Genomic DNA, 18,560 nt, shown 5'->3' on the forward strand with positions numbered 1-18,560 from the left:
TAGTCATAATCACTGGCTCCCTGTCAAGAGCTTTTGGGCTGTATCTCCAGAGGGTCTTTTGGGCTGGGCAGAAATCAAGAGGGGAAAATGTGGCAACGTGGGAGAAGAGTGTAGCTCTCATACGAGACCAGACGGAGCTTCTGGGAAGGCGAGGAATTTGCCACTCCACCTTCGGTCATGAACAGGAATTAGAGTTTCCGTTAAATCACTAAAAAGTTGTAATAAATTATAACACGGACGTTACGTGCGACCACATAGCCCCATAGGGTAATCTAAACGCCCATCAAATGGAAGATGGCTCTACAAACCAGGATATTGATTTTATTTTTCTGGAAATCAAGTTATTTATGGATTAAAGAATCTTTCATTTTTCATTTGGTATTTAAAAGCAATACGCATTCGGACAAAGACATTTAGAAACTAGGGAACTCCTGACTCTAAGCTCTATTTTTTTTTTTCACTGAACTCCCTGGACTAAATTTAATCCAGGAACATAACTCTCCATAATTTATTAAATATCCTTGTTGAATGGGGATCTCTCCCTACTAGGTGTGAGGTCCCTCTGTACCACTGGCTTCTAGCATTGAGCCTGTCAGGTGGTAAATGAGAAAGAAACATTTGCTGTCTTGATCATTATGACCTCTTGAGCAATGTGGCTAGGTAGACCGGAGCAAGACAGTTCTTTCTATACTTTGTGCCCATGAGGACTGTTTTGATTAATAGCTACGGGTGCTGGCCTCTAGCTGGACAGCTGAATTTCATTTGGCCTCATGTTCATGGATCCGCTACTGCTCATGGCTGATTTCGGATACTCTGTTGGCTCAAGTTACTTTCCTGCCATCTTAATTTTGCTGTCTGGCATGAGGTGCAGGCTTGGTTTCAAGAGTTAACTGGGGCTTCCCTGGTGGCGCAGTGGTTAGGAATCCGCCTGCCAATGCAGGGAACCCGGGTTCAAGCCCTGGTCCAGGAGGATCCCACATGCCGCAGAGCAACTAAGTCCGTGCGCCACAACTACTGAGCCTGTGCTCTAGAGGCCGTGAGCCACAGCTACGGAGCCCGCATGTCACAACTACTGAAGCCCGTGTGCTGAGAGTCCATGCTCCACAATAAGAGAAGGCACCGCAATGAGCAGCCCCCACTCGCCGCAACTAGAGAGAGCCCGCGCGCAGCAACGAAGACCCAACGCAGCCAAAAAATAATAATAAATTTTAAAAAAAGAGAGTTAACCACTCGCACTATGATTGAATCAAAATGACCAGATAACACAGTTGAAAATTGGAGTGGAAAGAGTCTTGGTGGGAATAGGAAATCAAGGAGCAGGGACACTGGGGAGACTTAAAAATGCTGGATCATTTTTTTTTTCAAATCCCAGAAAACAGCTGCAGGTGGAGAATAGGATGGATTTCAAGAATTCTCCATGGAGGCAGGGGTTCAGACAGGGGCCAGCTGGGTGATGAAATCAACTCAGAGGTCAGATGTGTGTTCATGTTCAGTGACGGCTTCAGAAATTTCAGGGACTTTCAAAATTGGTTCTGGAGAGAAGCAGATCTGTTGACTGGGCAGATGGGGACTAAGACATGATCATTCTGGGATTCAGGGGTCTCAGGCTTAAGGGAAAATGAGGCTCCAGACTCCTTGCCCTATCTCTGTTTTGGGGGACCCTAGAAAAGAAGTGACTCTTGTTTGCTGAATTTACGGAGACATGGGACACTCAGAATAGGAGCAAATCTCACCCTTTCTAGGGGCTTTAAGCTATAAAGTATGAAAGCCCCACAAACACCATCTTTCTGTAAGGTCCCTTATCTGCATAGGTGTGGGTTAGCTCCCCACAGGTCAGAGAATTGGGCGTAATTTGAATAAGCACCACCTAGAAGTTCAGACGTTTATTTGGGTTTTCACATTTCCCTCCCTTATCCTGACCTCCTCCACCCTCCCAAGCTGCCTGTAAAGGAGCTAAGAGCCCCCCCGTTAGATGCTCCTGGATTCCCAGCCCTATTAATCTCCAGATGGACCTGGAAAGCCAGCACAGTCGGCTCCCTCACGGAGCTTGGCATGCCCTGTATGGCTCTAGCCGGATCCATACAGTGCCGAGGCAGCTGCAAAAATGAAAAGCCATAAGAAAAATGGATATTCAAACCCTTCCCATCCAGTGAGAGGAAATAAACATCTGGGCTCCAAAAGAGTAGGAGGTCGTCAGATCTGATGTCATATGAATTCTGTAATGCAAAACAATGTGCAAGGGAGTTACACAGGTCTTGGAGGAAGAGAGGTCATTGGAAATGCACATCAAAAGCATGAGATACCATTTCACGCTTGCAAAAACAGGTGTCAAATTTTTAAAATCTGACAACAAATGTTGGTATTGATATAAGAGGAACTGGACTACTTTTGAGTTGCTTGTGGGAGTGTAAGATGATTTACGCACTTTGGAAAATGGTTTTGAAGTTTCTTACAAAGCTGAGCATTTATCTATTCTATGACCCAGCAATAACATTTCTAGGTGTTTTCCCAAGAGACATTTATATTAGTTGTATTCACAAGAGTTCAAACTAAAAGAAAAAAGAAAAAAAAGAAATCCAAATGTCCATCACGAGGAAAATGGATAAACACTCAGTTGTATATTTATACTACTCAGCAAGAGAAAAGAATGAACTACTGAATGCATGTAAAAGCATTGATGAATTTCATAGAAATTTTGTTGAGCAAAAGAAGCCAGATATAAATGGGTACATATTATATGATTCCATTTGTATGAAGTTCAAGAACAGGCAAATCTAATGTGTGGTGATAGAAATAAGACCCGTGGTTGTCTATGGGAGATGGGGATTAAGAGGGAATGAGAGAACTTGCTGGGGTGATGGTTATGTCCTATAATTGGATTGGGGTGGTGGCTGTTCAGAGGTATTCGTTTATCAAAAATTATTGAGTTATACACTTAAGAGCTATGCATTTCATAGTAGGTAATTTTTTAAAAATTGCCTCTAGAAAATAAGGGAGGGGTGGATCAGAAAGGGAGAAGAAAATCTGTGAAGGCTGATTTTTGGAGAGTGGATGCCATGCAATGGATATTCATCTTGTCTTCGATGGAGAGGTGGGGTGGTGTTATTCACTAACCCCAAGTTTAGCAAATGGGCCTTTAAAGAGGTTGCTCGTAAAGCTTTGGAATGACTTTTTATAGGTGGGGAACACGGAGAAATGGTGCCTGACTCAAGAGTCTAGGTAACTTGGGTAAGATGTGAGAGGTGCTGACTTCTCTTGGCTGAGTGGTGCGTTTCCACTTACCTAACGTGGTTCTCTGGGAGAGAGAGCAAAGCATGGGGTCACCTAAGTCCTGTGTAGCAGAGTCTCCTGCAGGGGAAAGGAGACCTCACTGCTGGACGAGGCCGGAGGTATTCTCAGAAGTGGGGTAAGGGTTGAAAACTACCAGTTTGAATAGCAGTGTATCTTTCTGAGTGAAGACAACTGCATGAATAAGGAATCCTAAAAGTGCCCCAGGAGAAAAAGAACCGGCTCTGATCAAGAGCCTGGCCCACCAGGGATACCAGCTTTAACCGTCTACAAGGACCCAAGAGTGTGATGCCATCCAGATACAAGTCCCCTTCCCTTCCCTTTCCTCGTCTCCCCTACCTGTCCAATCCCCTTCGAATCTGTTGGGCAGACAGAACACAGCAGACGGGATGTGCAGAGAAGGGTAGGGCCATCCCTCTTCCCCACTCCAGCTTTCCGTCCTGAAACAATCACGAGTTGAGGAGGGAGAAGGTTTAATATTAAGCCGTTGAGGTATTTCCCGGGATGGGACGTTTCAAGGACTGAAGCAAGACTATTTATTGCGTCACTAAATAACCAGAGGACTTTTGATTTTCTGAGAATGTTGGGAAAAGTCCCGTTCTTATGGCTCGCATTCCCAGTGCCACCCTCAAGGATCACTCAGGGCCAAGGGAAGATCCCAGCTCTGGAATAAAGTCTAAAGAGACAGTAAAGGCAAAAATACAGCTGTGTGTTGATCACAATACACATGGTGTGTTTGCTCAATATTATAGCTGGCATGTCTGTCCAAGTGCCCACTGAGCATCTCTGAGCACGTTCCTATATTCCAATGTTGGTTAAATGGCACCACCTCTCACCTTGACGCTGAAGACAGAGCACAGAGCACAGAGCACAGAGCACTTCATCCTCTGTGTCTACATCCCACCAGTTTTCACACCCTTCCACCTCAACCCCTTGAGTCTCTTCAGAGCCGTCATCCTCTCTCTATTTTTAGTGCCACTGCCTTGATCGCAGCTCAGGCTTTCACTCTTCCCCAGTAGACTGAACAAGAGACTCCTAAGTGGTCTCCCTCTTCTTGGATTTTGACAGCAAAGTCAAAAGTCTGGGCTGGGGGCTTCCCTGGTGGTGCAGTGGTTGAGAGTCCGCCTGCCGATGCAGGGGACGCGGGTTCGTGCCCCGGTCCGGGAAGATCCCACATGCCACGGAGCGGCTGGGCCCGTGAGCCATGGCCGCTGAGCCTGAGCGTCCGGAGCCTGTGCTCCGCAACGGGAGAGGCCACAACAGTGAGAAGCCCGCGTACCTCAAAAAAAAAAAAAAAAAAAAAAAAGTCTGGGCTGGAATGATGCCACCCCAACTTTTTAAAGCACACAACTGCTCTTGTGCCCACCCTGGTTAAAATCCTCCTAAAGTTCCCTATGACCCTACCCTTGCTTATCTCTCAACTAATTCTCCGCCATTTACCTACCCACATCCAGTCCTAGTCACACCAAACCAACTTGTAGCTGTCCCCAAGTGCAAATCTGTTTCCGACCTCCATTTTCTTGCTTCAGAAAGTCCCCTCTCTGTGTCTGAAATGTCTCCCCTCAGCTAGTCGACCTCCTCCTCCAGAAGGCTCCCTCGGCTTCCAGCTTCTGTGTTTGTATAGAATTCTGTGCACACCTCTGACTTAGCACTCAACACTACTGTTGGTTTAATTACTTTACCTCCATCCTTTTCCTTGTGAGTTCCTTCTCTTATTCCTTTTGGAGTCCCCAAATCCTATCTGGCACATAGCGAACACTCATCCAATGTTCACTAAATTTATGATTTAATTACAGAGTAATTGATGACTTTTGGCCTTTGAACCCCTAATTCTCAATTCCTACCTCAGAATCTTGGGCAATAAAAACGACTTGAAATCTTAATGAATTCATCAGTAAACAATTTCTGAGCCCCTGTTATGCATCAGACACTTTTCTAGGTACTAGAGGTAAGTTGGTTACAAGGCAAAGTTCAAAGCCTTAGTCAGAGGAGAGGAACGTAAATGGTGAAGATCATTCCAGGAAGTGATGGTGTTACAAAAATATACAGAAAAATGAGTGAGCGACTGGGGCGATAGCAGTGTGGGCTCTTTGATCTGGGACGGTCAGGTAAGGTCTCTTGGCAGAGGTGATGTTTGAGGTGAGATCTGAAAAATGGGGAGGAAACAGCCAAAACTTCTGATGAAAGGGTGCTTTTAGGCTGAGGAAGTAGCAAGTGCACAGGCCCTTAAGTGGCAAAGAACTTGGCAGATTCGAGAACGAGAAAGAAAGCAGAAGGGTGGCAACATAGGGAATAAGGAGGAGGATGGTAAGAGACGAGGTCACAGAAATAGGCAAGGGCTGGACTCTGTAGAAAAAGGGTCAGCAAAGCTTTTCTGTAAAGATCATCTAGTGAATATTTTAAGCCATGCCGGCCAAGACGTCTGTTGCAACTACTTAATTCTGCTATCATAGCATGAAAGTCGCGTTCATAGTATGGGTGTAAGTTAATGGGTGTGACTATGTTCTGATAAACCATTATTTGCGACAGTAGGTGGTGGGCCGAATTTGGTCTGTGGGCTATAATTTGCAAACCCCTGGAGTAGGACATGATAGCCTATGATAAGGAATTTGGATTTTATTCCAAGTGAATAGGTAGCCATTGGAAGGTTTTGAACTATGGCGGTGGGGATGTGTGTCGTAGGTCAGATTTTGCTTTAAAGATATTCCCTGTGACGTAATCTACAACAGAAGAATTTATTCTCCTTTCTCCATTAAAAACTCTATTTCAAATTCTCTTTTGAAAACAGGACTAGGTTGGGGGGCAGGGGAGACAGGCTGTGGGGTGGGGGAGTCCATGCTAATTGTCTATAATGTTCACCAGTTACGTGACCTTAGGTTCATTGCTTAATCTCTCTAAACCTCAGTTTCCTACTTAATAAAACTGTAATAATAACACCTGTCTCTAAGGGTTATTAAATGGATTAAAAGAGATCATGTATATAAAACATGTCACAGTGCCTGGCAAAGTAGGTGCTCCGTGATGTCAGTCCCTTTTCCTCTTTTTCCTTCCGTTGAATCTGTGTATGTCACTCTCCCGTCAAGAGAGAGGTAGATGTAAATCTTGGTAACCGAGTTCAAAAAATCAGTTGCACAACGACAGGATTGGTGAGGACTTTCTGGTGATTTGGCCGCTACAACAACAAATACCATTTAAATTTAAATTAATAGAAGCACAATTTCCGATGACAAAAGGGGTGAATCTGCTCGTATTCCATATTAGTCAAACCATATCTGGAGTCCTGGAAATAATTCTGGGCATGCTAACTTTGGAGAAATTTTGGTAAGTGAAGTACACGCAAAGAAAAATGGCAAGATATGAAAGGGCTTGGGAACCATATCATAATGTAAAATGTACTGGAAATTCTAACACGGTAAAAAAAAAAAACACTAAAAGAAAACTTGAAAACTGTACAAATAGTTGAAGGTCTGTCATTTGGAAGAAAGACAAGACTCATATCATGTTGGTGTAGAGGTGGGTCACCTTGGACCATTGGATGGAAACTGCAGAGATCAGATTTTCCAGCATCAAAAATCTCCCTGATAGGAGAAGTGAACTGTCAATCAATGCAAGCCTTCTAGGAAACACTGAGGAGTCATTCAACAACTGAGATGCTGATAAAGGAATTTTGCAATGAGGGTCCAACCAAACTAAAAGACTTCTCATCACACCTTCCAAATTTCTGATTCCATAAACCTGTGGGGTGCAGTAACCAAGTCTCTGGAGATCAAGAGACCCTCTTGGATTCCAGGGACTGGATCCTTCTCTTGATGTCTCTGGTGAAAAAGAAGATTGTGAGATACATGAATCTGTATTTTTTCAAGAAGTGGAGAGACTAGTACAAGATTATTCTTGGTGGGCAGGAGGGAATGGCTAAGATAGAGTGGGTCCCCTCTATGTAAATTGGGTCAGAGTAAATTTCATGTCAGTGAAAAATAGATGGAGATCAGGAGAGAAAAAGCGAGTTCATGAAGGTCCCACCAAAGTTATTCCTAAATCCATCATCTACCTTGACCCTCCGCCATTCTAGACCAGGCCACCATCATCTTTCACCTGGATGGCTACAATAACCTCCCAACTGGCCCTAATGAGTTGCATTTTTTTTCATAGCACGTGAACAAGAAAATATCAAGGAGTACTATTTGTTTTCGCCTGTCTTCTTCACTCCAAAACGGAAACCCCATGAGGGCATGGGTTATCTCTGTCTTGTTCACTGCTGAATCCTGACCCACAGGAGATGTTCCAAAAATGTTTAGGAGAAGAATGAGGAGTATACAACTTCCTAAAGTGGAATATGGCAGCATGAAATTACAGTAGCTGGATTAAGTTCAGTATAAAGTCCTGAAATTTCAAGAAACGTATCTAGCAGTAAACTACAAGGGAATGTTCATATTGCCTCACATTTTGCCTGGTTGTTTTAAATAAATGCACATATGACATTGCCTGTCCCATGTTGTATTGGTCTAAAAATGATTCTTCTTCAGATATCCAGAGTCAGGCCTAGTCTGTGAGTGATGGAAAAAGAGTAGCCCAGTCAGGGCCCAGCAAACTTTTTTTCAGCTGCAAGAAGCAATGGGAGATCCTAAGAAAACACAGGGGAAAGGTGGTGTAAGAAAGGAAAAAAGAGAAATGAGTAGGAAGAGGGAAGTGAAAGAATGAGTGAGGACAGGTAATTAACATTTCTTGTGGGCTTTATTTCATTTAATCTCTATTATGCCCACGAGACAGTATCATTCGAGATATGAGAATCATTTGAGTCTCAGAGGGATAAGAAAATCGTGTAAGGTCAAAAGGTAGAATGCTATGGTATAGGTTCCCAATAACCTGTTCTGTGACATTGCCATCAGGTCCGTGGATATGATAAAAGGTTGGTATTTATTAATCACCTACTGTGTATTAGGTACTGCTGAGAACAGAAAGAAAAGCAGCTTGTTTGCAGCCTCTGATGTCATGGTTTGCTGCCCAACAGCTGTAGTCAGGGGCAGACCTAGGTTCTGTGGGCCCTGAAGCTTTTTTTTTTTTTTTTTGGAGGGGTGAGCTCTTTAAGAAAAGAATATAAATTTTAAAAATACAAGTTTAAGTAAAGGGCCTTCAAAGGAGCCTGTGCAAGCAATGAGCCCTGAAGCTTAAACTTCTTTAGCACCATAGGAAATCCATCTCTGGTATAGCAATAGTTCATCAATTCATTTAATTTAAAAAGTGTCACCGTGGTGCCTCAAAAATGTTCATTTTGGAAATCAGGGGAAGGGGAGGGATGGGACGGCGTTGAGGTGGGAAAGTCAAACACACAGCTCAAACTAATCCATACGTTCCATTTTAATAATAGTGCAAAAGACTGATTGTAAATGAGATTTTTCAATTCCCTTTTGTTTATCCCATTTTGCTAAAAAATTCCCTTTTGTGAAAATAGTTAAGAGAGAGAGAGCTTTTATTTTGAGTTCAAATAAACAAATAACCCTGGATCTGCATACAAGCTTTTTCTGGTCTGGAGGACTCTGCTGTTTCCAATCAAGATCTTGTTGTCAAGGTGATAAGCTCTGCATTTCTGGATTTAGAATAAAAATTCCTCTAACGTATTTTATAATCTGGTGATCTTGGGCTTTGACCAGATCCGGCGGATGGGGGTGAGCGGATTCAGAGGCACGCTCTGCGCTCCAATGTCTGTTGTGTTTTCCTGTGGATCAGACCCACCTGGGGAGCTTGTGAAACCCTTTCTGCCCTTTCCTTCTTGTTCTAATGTAGGAGGAATCCTGTAGAGACCGGTCAATTCTGATGCAGTCAATTCCCAGGCGGCTCCCTGCTAAAAACTGCTCTAAAAACAACCCTGTTTCATGAGGGAGGGATTATAAACGTTCTTAACAAAAAGGGAAACCGAGGAACAGGAAAGTAAGAGACTTGCCCTAGGTCACCTAGCAAGTTTATGTCTCAGCAGAACATTCTGCCTCTAAGAAAGTCTGCCAAAGGTTACATACTGAGGAAAAGAGCACATTTCTAGGAGAAGAGAGAGCAATCTGACAAACGGTAGAGGTTTGGGGAAAGGGGTGGTCGTTATGGGATGGAATGTGTTGATTTTAATTGACAACAGGCTTAGGGCACATAAGGGTGTACGAGAACTAATGAACAGCACGGAGTCTTTTAAAAAGGATGCTGTGAGTTTTGGCAAGGGGGAAAAATAGAGATTTTGTACCCATGGAGGATAGACTCTGGGCCTGAGTGAAGGGATGCAACGGCACAAACAAGGAACAGAGTCTGCCGTCTGGGTGAGGGGGGGTGGGGCAGGGAGGGATTTGCACAGCACCCCGCAGGTCACAGGCCCTCAATCAGTGTTTGTTGAAGGAATTTGCAAAGGAGGAGAGTATAATGTTGCCTCGATTTGATAACTACCATGTTCCTGGTTGCCATGATCCTCGCGTGGGACGCAAGCCAGGAATCCCATAAGCAAAAACAGACAATGTGACGTAATAACCGAGTTTGGACGCTGGTTAAGACTGTCAGAGACGTGGGCCCAGTAGTGAAACCAGCCTGAGATGAGAATGCAGACTCACCCCCTTAAAATCACTTCCCCAATCATCTGGGGTGTGTGTGTGTTGGGGGGAGGTGGGGTGTCTCAGTGTTGGGGGTGGGAGGGAAGGAGTGATTTCATCTGTTTAATGAAAAATGACCTGAACGATTCTCTGATCCTGGAAACTCCCATGTAACTGAGGCCAAGGAAAATAGGATTAGGTCTTACTACTTCTACGATGGCTTTGCATCTTCTGAGAATGAGTTAAACTGGAGGGAACAGAAAAAGAAGGGAATCTCATGTCATTGTGCCTGCAGATAAAGGAGACTTAATGGGACAGATTTCCCCCTGGTCTCCTTCAGACAGTTTTACTTTGGTTTGGCTTCCTTTGCCTTTTCAATGGACACCCTGTTTCCTTGCTATGTGTTCATAATCACAGAAGGTTTGCTCTAACCCCCTTTGGCATTCTGTCTTCTGACAAGCTACTGATTTCAGGGCTAATATTCCCCCTCTGATTTCTTCAAGGGAGCAGCTTTTGCCCTGAAGCATGAGGGTTAAAACCACAACAAACATCTTTGCCAGAATGGCAGCTACGGACATGTAATTCTCTATGCGACCTAATGGGGTGGCACTTTTCAAGATTTTTCTGCTTTGAGTTTTGGGGACACAGTCTCTTCTTCAGAGCAGGTTTTAGGATTGCCAAAAGTGCGCATAAAAAATAAAAAACATCACGACGATCGGGATGTCATGATCTCTTTGGTGCCCCAATTCTTCAAACCATCCTTTTAACAGGAGAACCAGATGAGTAAGTCCACAGGCCATTGTCTTTTTAATGCAATGTATATTTATTGTAAACAATAATATACAAAAAAAAGAAAGGAAGAGAAAAAGGAAAGGTAAGTTTCACAGAGAAAACAAAAGGTTTGGGGGGGAAAACAAGCAAAACAAACAAAACACAAACACAAACCAAACCTTACCTAAAGACAAAATACGATTTAAATGCCAGGTTTCTTAAGTTACAGGAATATTTTTTTTAAAAAAAGATCTGCTTTTATACAGAAATGGAAAGATGCCATATTATAAGAGTGCTTTAAGATTTTACTCTACTGACTTCTAAAACTGTTAATATATCTTTTTTTAAATAAAAAAAAAGTTTGCTGTCTTTTTTAAAAAGCAATCCTCACTCTCCAGCCACAGAATTAAGAATTAAGGTCTGTCAGTGGGCTGACCCCCCTCCCCGTTCCTCCCCCTCTCCAAGAGAACACGAAGGGGAACATCGATGACACACGCTTTTGACACATTGAGTCACAACACACACACACACACACACACACACACGCACACGCGCACACACAGTTTAGGCAGCCCAAAGATCTGTGGCAGAAAACACTGCAAATGACTCAGTGATACACTACATCTGCAAACTCTCATTTATACAAAAAGAGAAACAAGTTTCCAGTTTGTTTTCAACAAAACAACAAAGAGGAAAAAAAAAAAAGGACAGACAAAAAGGCATTTATACAAATCTAGGACAAGGAATCCAAAGAAACTTGTTTTTAATAAAAAAAAAAAGATTAAAGAGATAAATAAAAAAACTGGTTACAGTTAAGGACATAATTTAACAACAGATGACCATACCCTTTGAGGACGCGGCTCCAACAACCTATTTTAAAGAAGGTAAATTTAAAAAATAAAAAAAAAAAAAGAGGAAGATTTTTTTGTTGTTTTTAATTAAAACCTCTCCTTACAAAATAAATAATTTTAGCACATGGAATGTCTTGAAGTTAACTGCTGGTTTTCAGAGAGGCACAGGTGACAGTGTAAGTGAGAGGATTCTAGCATCTGTGTTCCACATGGGGCCCGGGCAGGCAACCAGGGGGCAGTGTGCTGGGGCACAGTATTGGCTGCTGAAACATTCCCCAAACAGATTTCGTCTCCTTTGCTTGCTTTTTGCTTCTTTCTTAAGGTTGCGGTGAGCGAGCAAACACAGGAGGATAAATGCACTAGAAGAGGGCACAAGGATTTTCCAGCAGCATGGTTTTAAGGCTTTAAGGTGTTTCTCGTTTAAGAAACATATATATGATAAAGCTTACCAAATGCTTACCAAATCGTCTCTAGACTATTGTTTACTTCCGTATTTGCAAAATAAGGCCTTGATTTTTCTAAGGCAACTCCTCCTTGAATCAGAAAGCCTGAGGAATTAAGCAAAGCTAACCCCCCCAAACTGATCACGTAACACAAATCTGTGGCTTCTGTAGGTTAATACAACACACACACTTTTTTTTTTTGTCTGTTTGTCTGTAAGAGAAAGCAACATCTGTACAAAAATACTCTGGTTGCAAGAAAAGCTAGGGCACGCTGTTCGACTAAGTAGTTTAGCTGTTGGAAAAATAAGAGCATTTAATTTTTTTTATCTAAAAATATGTATAAATCCCCTCAAAATGGTAATGAATCATACACAGTACATACTAAAAATATTTAAAATAGAGAATATTCCTCACAGAGGACTTTTTTCTTTAATTACCGCTAAAAAATAATTACAAAGTCCAAACAGGCAGAGAGACTGAGCCAACTGGTCACACGAATCTCCATCACCCTCCACGCTTGCTTTGAAGGTTTCCAGTCCAGTTTCCCGTCGGTTCTGCTGGTCCGTCTAGCCAAGAGTGGCCTGGCCACTGATTCGCAACAAGGTGGTAATGCGTTTGGATAGTCAATGTTTCTGTCTTGTAATCTGAGTTCGACTTGCCTTCAGCGTACATGTCCTTAAAGGTAAGAAAAAAAAAAAATGTCCAAAGGAAATTCTGGTTGGTTGCGTTATTTCTTGGGTTCTTTTTACGATCGTCATGGCCATCGTCGCTCTCTCAGCGTTCCTCAAGGTCTGGTGAGCTGTGTGTAGACGGGCTGTTCCCAGTGCTGGGGGCTGTGGGTCTGCGGGATGGAAGGGACCCCGGAGGTGTCGGCGATGGGGGTGTACATGGGCCGCTGCGCCGGGTTCATGTAGCTGAAGGTGGAGTAGAGGCCGGAGCCCTGGCCCGCCGCATGGCTGTAGTAGGAGCCGGAGTTCTGGTGGTCAGTGTAGTCGTACTGCGAGCGGGTGACGGGCGGGTAGGACGGGCTGTAGTGCGGGAGGCTGAAGGGGCTGTAGGCGATCTGCTGCGGCGAGCGCTGCTGCTGCTCGCTGTAGTGGCTGGGACTCAGCTGCTCCGTCTTGATGTGCGTTCGCGGGGCCTGGCCCGGCTCGCTGCTCAGCGTGGTCAGCGTGTGCGCCTGCGCCGGCGGCTGCGGGGGCGCCTGCGCGGACGGCTGGGGGGGCGCCTGCGCGGGCGGCTGCGGGGGCGCCGGCGGGGCCGGCGGGGGCGCCTGCGGGGGCGGCGGCGGCGCCTGCTGCTTGGACATCCACACGTGGCTAGCGCCCGCCGGGGTGGCGGCTGTGCTGCTGATGCCGTAGCTGCCCGTGTAGGTGACCTGGCCGTGCGTGGCCGGCACCCCCGGGTGGCCATTGGGCGGCAGGTACTGGTCGAACTCGTTCACGTCGAAGGTCTCGATGTTGGAGATGACGTCGCTGCTCAGCTCGCCGATGTCCACGTCGCGGAAGTCGATGGGGGGCTGTCTGCCCCCCTCTGGCAGCGGGCGCCCCTCTCGCTTCAGGTCAGCCTTGCCCGGCTGCACGTCGGTTTTGGGGGTGGTCGGTGGCGTCGGTGGACCCTGCGATTGCCCTGAGGACGATAGAGGAAGAAACACAGGGCAATCAACCAGGGCTGTACGGAGGCTTTAGTCTCAGGAACCCTCCTGGGACCCCCTCCCCCCCTCCTCCGCTAAAGTGTCCCGTATCCGCGGGGGAGGCGCGCTGCGCCCGAGAGAAATCGCTGAATGATTAACTCGCCGGTACACACTCGGCAGTCTCCTTTTATCAGGGGAGGGGGTCTGAGGCCCGGAGGGTCCGGAAGACCAAATTGCTACACGTACAAGAGCCCCATGTGTGCTTTTGGGCTGGGGGAGCAAAAAGAAAAAGGGAGAAGCCCTGTAAAGCTGTAAAGGCATTTTACCCCGCAATAAAAATTACTGTTAGGATGCAGGGATTAGGTTGGGGTGTGTGTGTGTGTGTGCGCGCGCGTGTCTGTGTGTTTTCAGGGGCTTGGTGCAGGGGTTAGTGTGTTTCCCTCCCCAGGGAGCGCCAGGTCCCTAAGCAGAGCCCACTAGGTGGCTGGGGGCCCGGGGGTGTGCCAGAAGGGGCGCGGTGGCCAGGCCGGGGTGGGGGCCGGGAGGAGACTCACCGGAGTGCTCTCCGGGGGAATGGACCTCGCTCATGCCGGAGGAGGAGTGCGGCGAGTCGGCCTGCAGCGCCTTGAAGATGGCGTTAGGGGAGATGTGCGTCTGCTCCGTGGCCTCCTCGGCCTCCGCCTGGCCGTTCTTCACCGACTTCCTCCGCCGCGGCTGGTACTTGTAATCCGGGTGGTCCTTCTTGTGCTGCACGCGCAGCCGCTCCGCCTCCTCCACGAAGGGCCGCTTCTCGCTCTCATTCAGAAGTCTGGGGGCGGGGTGGGGGGGGTAGCAGACAAAAAGAGGGAGAGAGAGAAAGAGAGGGAGGGGGGCTCCGTGAAACCGGCTGAGCTGTCAGGTCGGCGGGAGGGGGAGGTGACCCCCACCCCTCGGCTTCTTCGAACACAGCCCCCCTTCCTCCCTCCTCCCTGCTTTCCAACCACTACCGCAACTCGAAACTTTTCTTTAAAAAAAAAAAAAGTAAAAGAAAAGAAGAAAACAAAAATCTCCGTTCTTCTAGACCGACCTGAGCGGATCCTCCCCGCCCCGCCCTCTCCCCTTCTCTCCTAGTTTGGAAACCCTGGAGATGAAAATAGCTTTCCGCGGCTCCCGCTCTCCGGGCCTTTGCTACTGGAGTTATACCCGCCCCCCCTTCCATCCGCAACACCCTTTAAAAACTTTCTGAAAAACCACTTAATCTGCAAGGAGCTCCTCCTGCCCGCCCCCACCCCCGCCACCGCACTCACACACACTGCACCCACCTATTTCCAGCAGCCTCCCTTCTCGCCCCTCCTTCCTGCCACAGGGCCCTCTAGCCTCGGCTTCTCCCCCCACCCTGCATCCCATCTCCGTGGGCGAAGGGCTTCACGGGGGAACGCAGTTCGAGGGAGGGGGAGGCGGATTTCAATTCCTTGGGATTGAACTTCACTGCGGCGGGAGATCCAGCCGGCAGCCCTCTCCCACCGAGTCTCCTGCTGGTGTTCTCCCCTCCTCTGGCCATCTTCCCCCCACCCCGCCCCGCCGCCCCTCCCCGCTCCACCTACCCCCTCCCCCTTTCCCCCAAGAGCAATCCAAGAACTTTGTCAAACTCTGAGCCAAGTTACACCTCGTCCCCATTCCTCCCCCTCGCCTCCCCCCGCCGCCCCACCCCGCCTGCTCCGGGACCGGCAACTCCCTCCTGCTGGGAGGCGGGGCGCGGAGAGACGGTCCCGGCCAGCGCCCCCCGCCGCCGCCGCGGAACCCACCCTGCCGCGCCCGCCCTACCTCCAGAGTTTGCCCAGCGTCTTGCTGAGCTCGGCGTTGTGCAGGTGTGGGTACTGGTCGGCGAGCTTCCTGCGCGCCGCCTGCGCCCACACCATGAAGGCGTTCATGGGCCGCTTGACGTGCGGCTTGTTCTTGCTCGAGCCGTTGACGCGCACCGGCATGGGTACCAGCGTCCAGTCGTAGCCCTTGAGCACCTGGCTGACGGCCTCGCGGATGCACACGGGGAACTTGTCCTCTTCGCTCTCCTTCTTCAGGTCCGGCTCGCCCTTGGGGAACGTGTTCTCCTGGGGCCGCGTGTTCTCGGTGTCAGAGCCGGAGCCCGAAGGGCAGGGCGAGCCCGCCGAGTCCTCGGACATGGAGGGGCTGGGGGCGCCGGACAGGCCCTTCTCCTGCTCGTCGGTCATCTTCATGAAGGGGTCCAGGAGATTCATACGCAGGCCCGGGACAGGGGGCGGGTGGCCGGGAAAGGCGAGAAGCCGCGGCGGCTCGGGGGCTCGAGGCGCGGGCTACTCTCCCCTCGGCTGCCCGGACGCGGGGCGAGCGGCTCCCGGGGAGCCTGGCGCGTCACTCGGCCGCAGCGGCGAGCTTTTAGGAAGGCGCGCGGGGGCCAGCCCGCAGCTGCCCGCTCCAAGTGGGGGAAGGCGAACTGGAGAGGAGGGGGGAAAGAAAGCAAAAAGCGGGGGGCGACTGCACCCCTTCTCTCCTCCTCCTGCAAAGAAAAGTTCCTGGAGTGAAACTGGCAAGTCGCGGCGCCACTCAAGTTCCCAGTCAGTTTCAAGCTCCGCACTCCGCTCTCCAACTCCCAGCCCAGCGGCTCTTTAATAAATACACCCCCTCACCTTAGAGACGTCAGCCAATCACAGCACGGCATTTCAGGTTTCAGGGCTTGGCAGGCAGCTGATTGGACCCACTTCGGGGGGGAGGAGGATTGTGGCGCTGGGCAGGGTGTTGAGAGGGGAGGGGCGGAGTGGGGAGGGGAGCGCAGCCGCTGGTCCGCCGGTGGGGGGTTGGGGGGGTGGGGTGCTGCGGGGAAAGCGGGGGATCCGGGACGTCCAAGTGTGTAAGTTTGCCGTGCTCTGGTAGTGTCAGAATTCGGTGCCGTCTCCGCGCGAATCTTTGCGCGCCCGTGTGTGTGTGTGTGTGTGTGTAGACTAGGATCTCTCCCCACCCCCATGCATTTCTGTTCGTTGTTTTCTCCGCGGTCCCGGGGACTTAGTCGGAGTTTGCCATATTCGAAAAGCTGTCGCTCCTGACTTAAATCATAGCCCAGTTTCCGCGCCTGGAGCCGGCCTCCGCCGAAAGCGCTTAGAAATTGTATTGCGAAGCAAAAGTTTTAGTGACTCAACGCCCGCCGTTCCTCGGTAATAATCCATATAAATAGATTTAACATGCTCTGGTTCGCCGGGGCTGGTGCGGCTGGTCGGGATTCGGCTGCGCTCCTGCAAAGGGAATCAATGAAAACCACAGCGAGGTCCCCGCTCAGGCTGGCGGCCGCAGCGACGCCGCAGCCCCGCGCTCGCGGGAGCCGTCCCGCGCGCCTCACCGACCTTGAACTCTGACAAGTCCTTCTCCAGCCGCCCCTCCCCAGCCCCCCACCCCGCCGACCCTCCTCCGTGACAGGGCGACTGCTCGGAGGTTCTGCTTTTCACTTCTGGTCGAATCAGAACGTCAGCAGAGTTGCCCCTGGAAAGAGTTCGCATACTGCTCTGGCTTTGAGAAGTCGAACTTTGCGAATGTGGCTGTCCTGGGCCGCGAGGCTGAGGCCAGTCCCTTGGTTTGAAAAGGCCAAACCAATGGGCACCACTGCAGACAAAACACTTCACTTTGGTGGAGTCGTGCCGCTTTCGCCCTTTTTTTTTTTTTACAAAACACCTGGAGCGGTGAAGCGCCTGTCGTCCTGACTTTAGTCGGGTCCTTTCTGACTTGCAGACGTTCCGGAGTTCTGGGGAGGGGGCTGGGGGTGTCTCTGATGTATTTCACGTGTGATTTGAGCACAACCTTTGTGTTTACACGAACTGCTTAGAGCTTGGTTGGCTCTCTGTTCTGGGAGAGAAGAAAAATCTTAGTCGCCTGCGGGTTACATGTCTCCAGAATCACAAATAAACGCACAACTGTGGAAAATTCAGTTTTAAATGTTCCCCCCACCCCTTTCTGGCTCTCGCCAATGTTCGCCTCCGAATTAAATTATTGTTAGTGTCCATCGGCCCGCATCATATCAAAGACTTCTTATTTCTAACTTGCAACTTGCGGACACTCTTGCAAGATTTCAAAGAATGTTTTCCTTTAAGAATTTTTAAAAATCTCGTTTTAAAAGAAAGTCTTTCTGAAGAAGTCAACATTTGTTACAGGAAATGGAACTCTTCAGAAGGTAGTCAGCTACAAACCTGTTAAACAATATTTACTTTTTAAACGAATGTAACTCACAAGTGGATGTCTTTAGTACCCTGTAGCTTGTTTACCCGTTTGAGAGACATCATACAATAGCCTTGTATTCATGGCTCCGTGAACACGCTCGGAAAGTATAAGAACAGCTTCGTCCTTTCTTAGGAGAAAAAAATCCCGGTTAGTATGGACTGATTTCTGTATCCTAGGGAGGGGACAGTTGTTAGTATAACTGTGCCTTCGCAGACACCTGACCCAGGAGGGGACTCAGAGGCCAGAACTTCGGGCAGAAGTTTTAACCAGGCCATCTGTATTTAGTCGCATTTTATTGTAATTCCCATGTTTACTGGCATAAAGGCAGTGAAGACGACTGTGACTTTAAGATATTTTGGAGGATTTCACTAAATATTTGTCAAGATAAATACGTACACATAATATATTCTTAGTACAATTACGTAATAGGAGATACGTAATATATCGCATTTTAAATGATAAGTTACCGGGGTGTATCCCTTTTCTGTTCGTTTGATGCCAGCATTTTTGTATCTTTTTGAAAACCTGTGGTAAACAATCAGTTGACTTTAAAAACGGACTGCAGTTTTTAGCTGTATCCAGAGGGGGCGCCAAAAGCCCAGAAACTGTCTGACACAGAAACTGCGGAAAACGTAGACGGTGGTGGAGAGGGGGTGGTGTGTTCCATTCAGTCAGGACTGCGTGTTGCTGCTGAGATTTATCTCGGCAGAAATTCCTGCTCGATATCCCCTCCCGTGCGGATCCACCTCTGGGCATCCCAGTTAGGGGAACTGGGAGGTGTGTGTCTAGGGCA

The 18,560-nt window shown here is 48.1% G+C and overlaps 1 protein-coding gene across 1 annotated transcript; it reads right to left on the bottom strand.

Moving 5' to 3' along the window:
- Positions 1-10,655: 10,655 nt before the first annotated feature.
- Positions 10,656-16,129, bottom strand: SOX9 (SRY-box transcription factor 9). Its single transcript, XM_032617878.1, has 3 exons — positions 15,353-16,129; positions 14,104-14,357; positions 10,656-13,545 (listed from the first exon to the last, which is right to left on the bottom strand). The coding sequence occupies exons 1-3, from the start codon at positions 15,781-15,783 to the stop codon at positions 12,701-12,703; spliced, it is 1,530 nt and encodes a 509-aa protein (XP_032473769.1). The 5' UTR covers positions 15,784-16,129; the 3' UTR covers positions 10,656-12,700.
- Between the last annotated feature and the right edge of the window lie 2,431 nt (positions 16,130-18,560).

This window comes from Phocoena sinus, chromosome 20, assembly GCF_008692025.1.
Source record: "Phocoena sinus isolate mPhoSin1 chromosome 20, mPhoSin1.pri, whole genome shotgun sequence".
NCBI lineage: Eukaryota > Metazoa > Chordata > Mammalia > Artiodactyla > Phocoenidae > Phocoena > Phocoena sinus.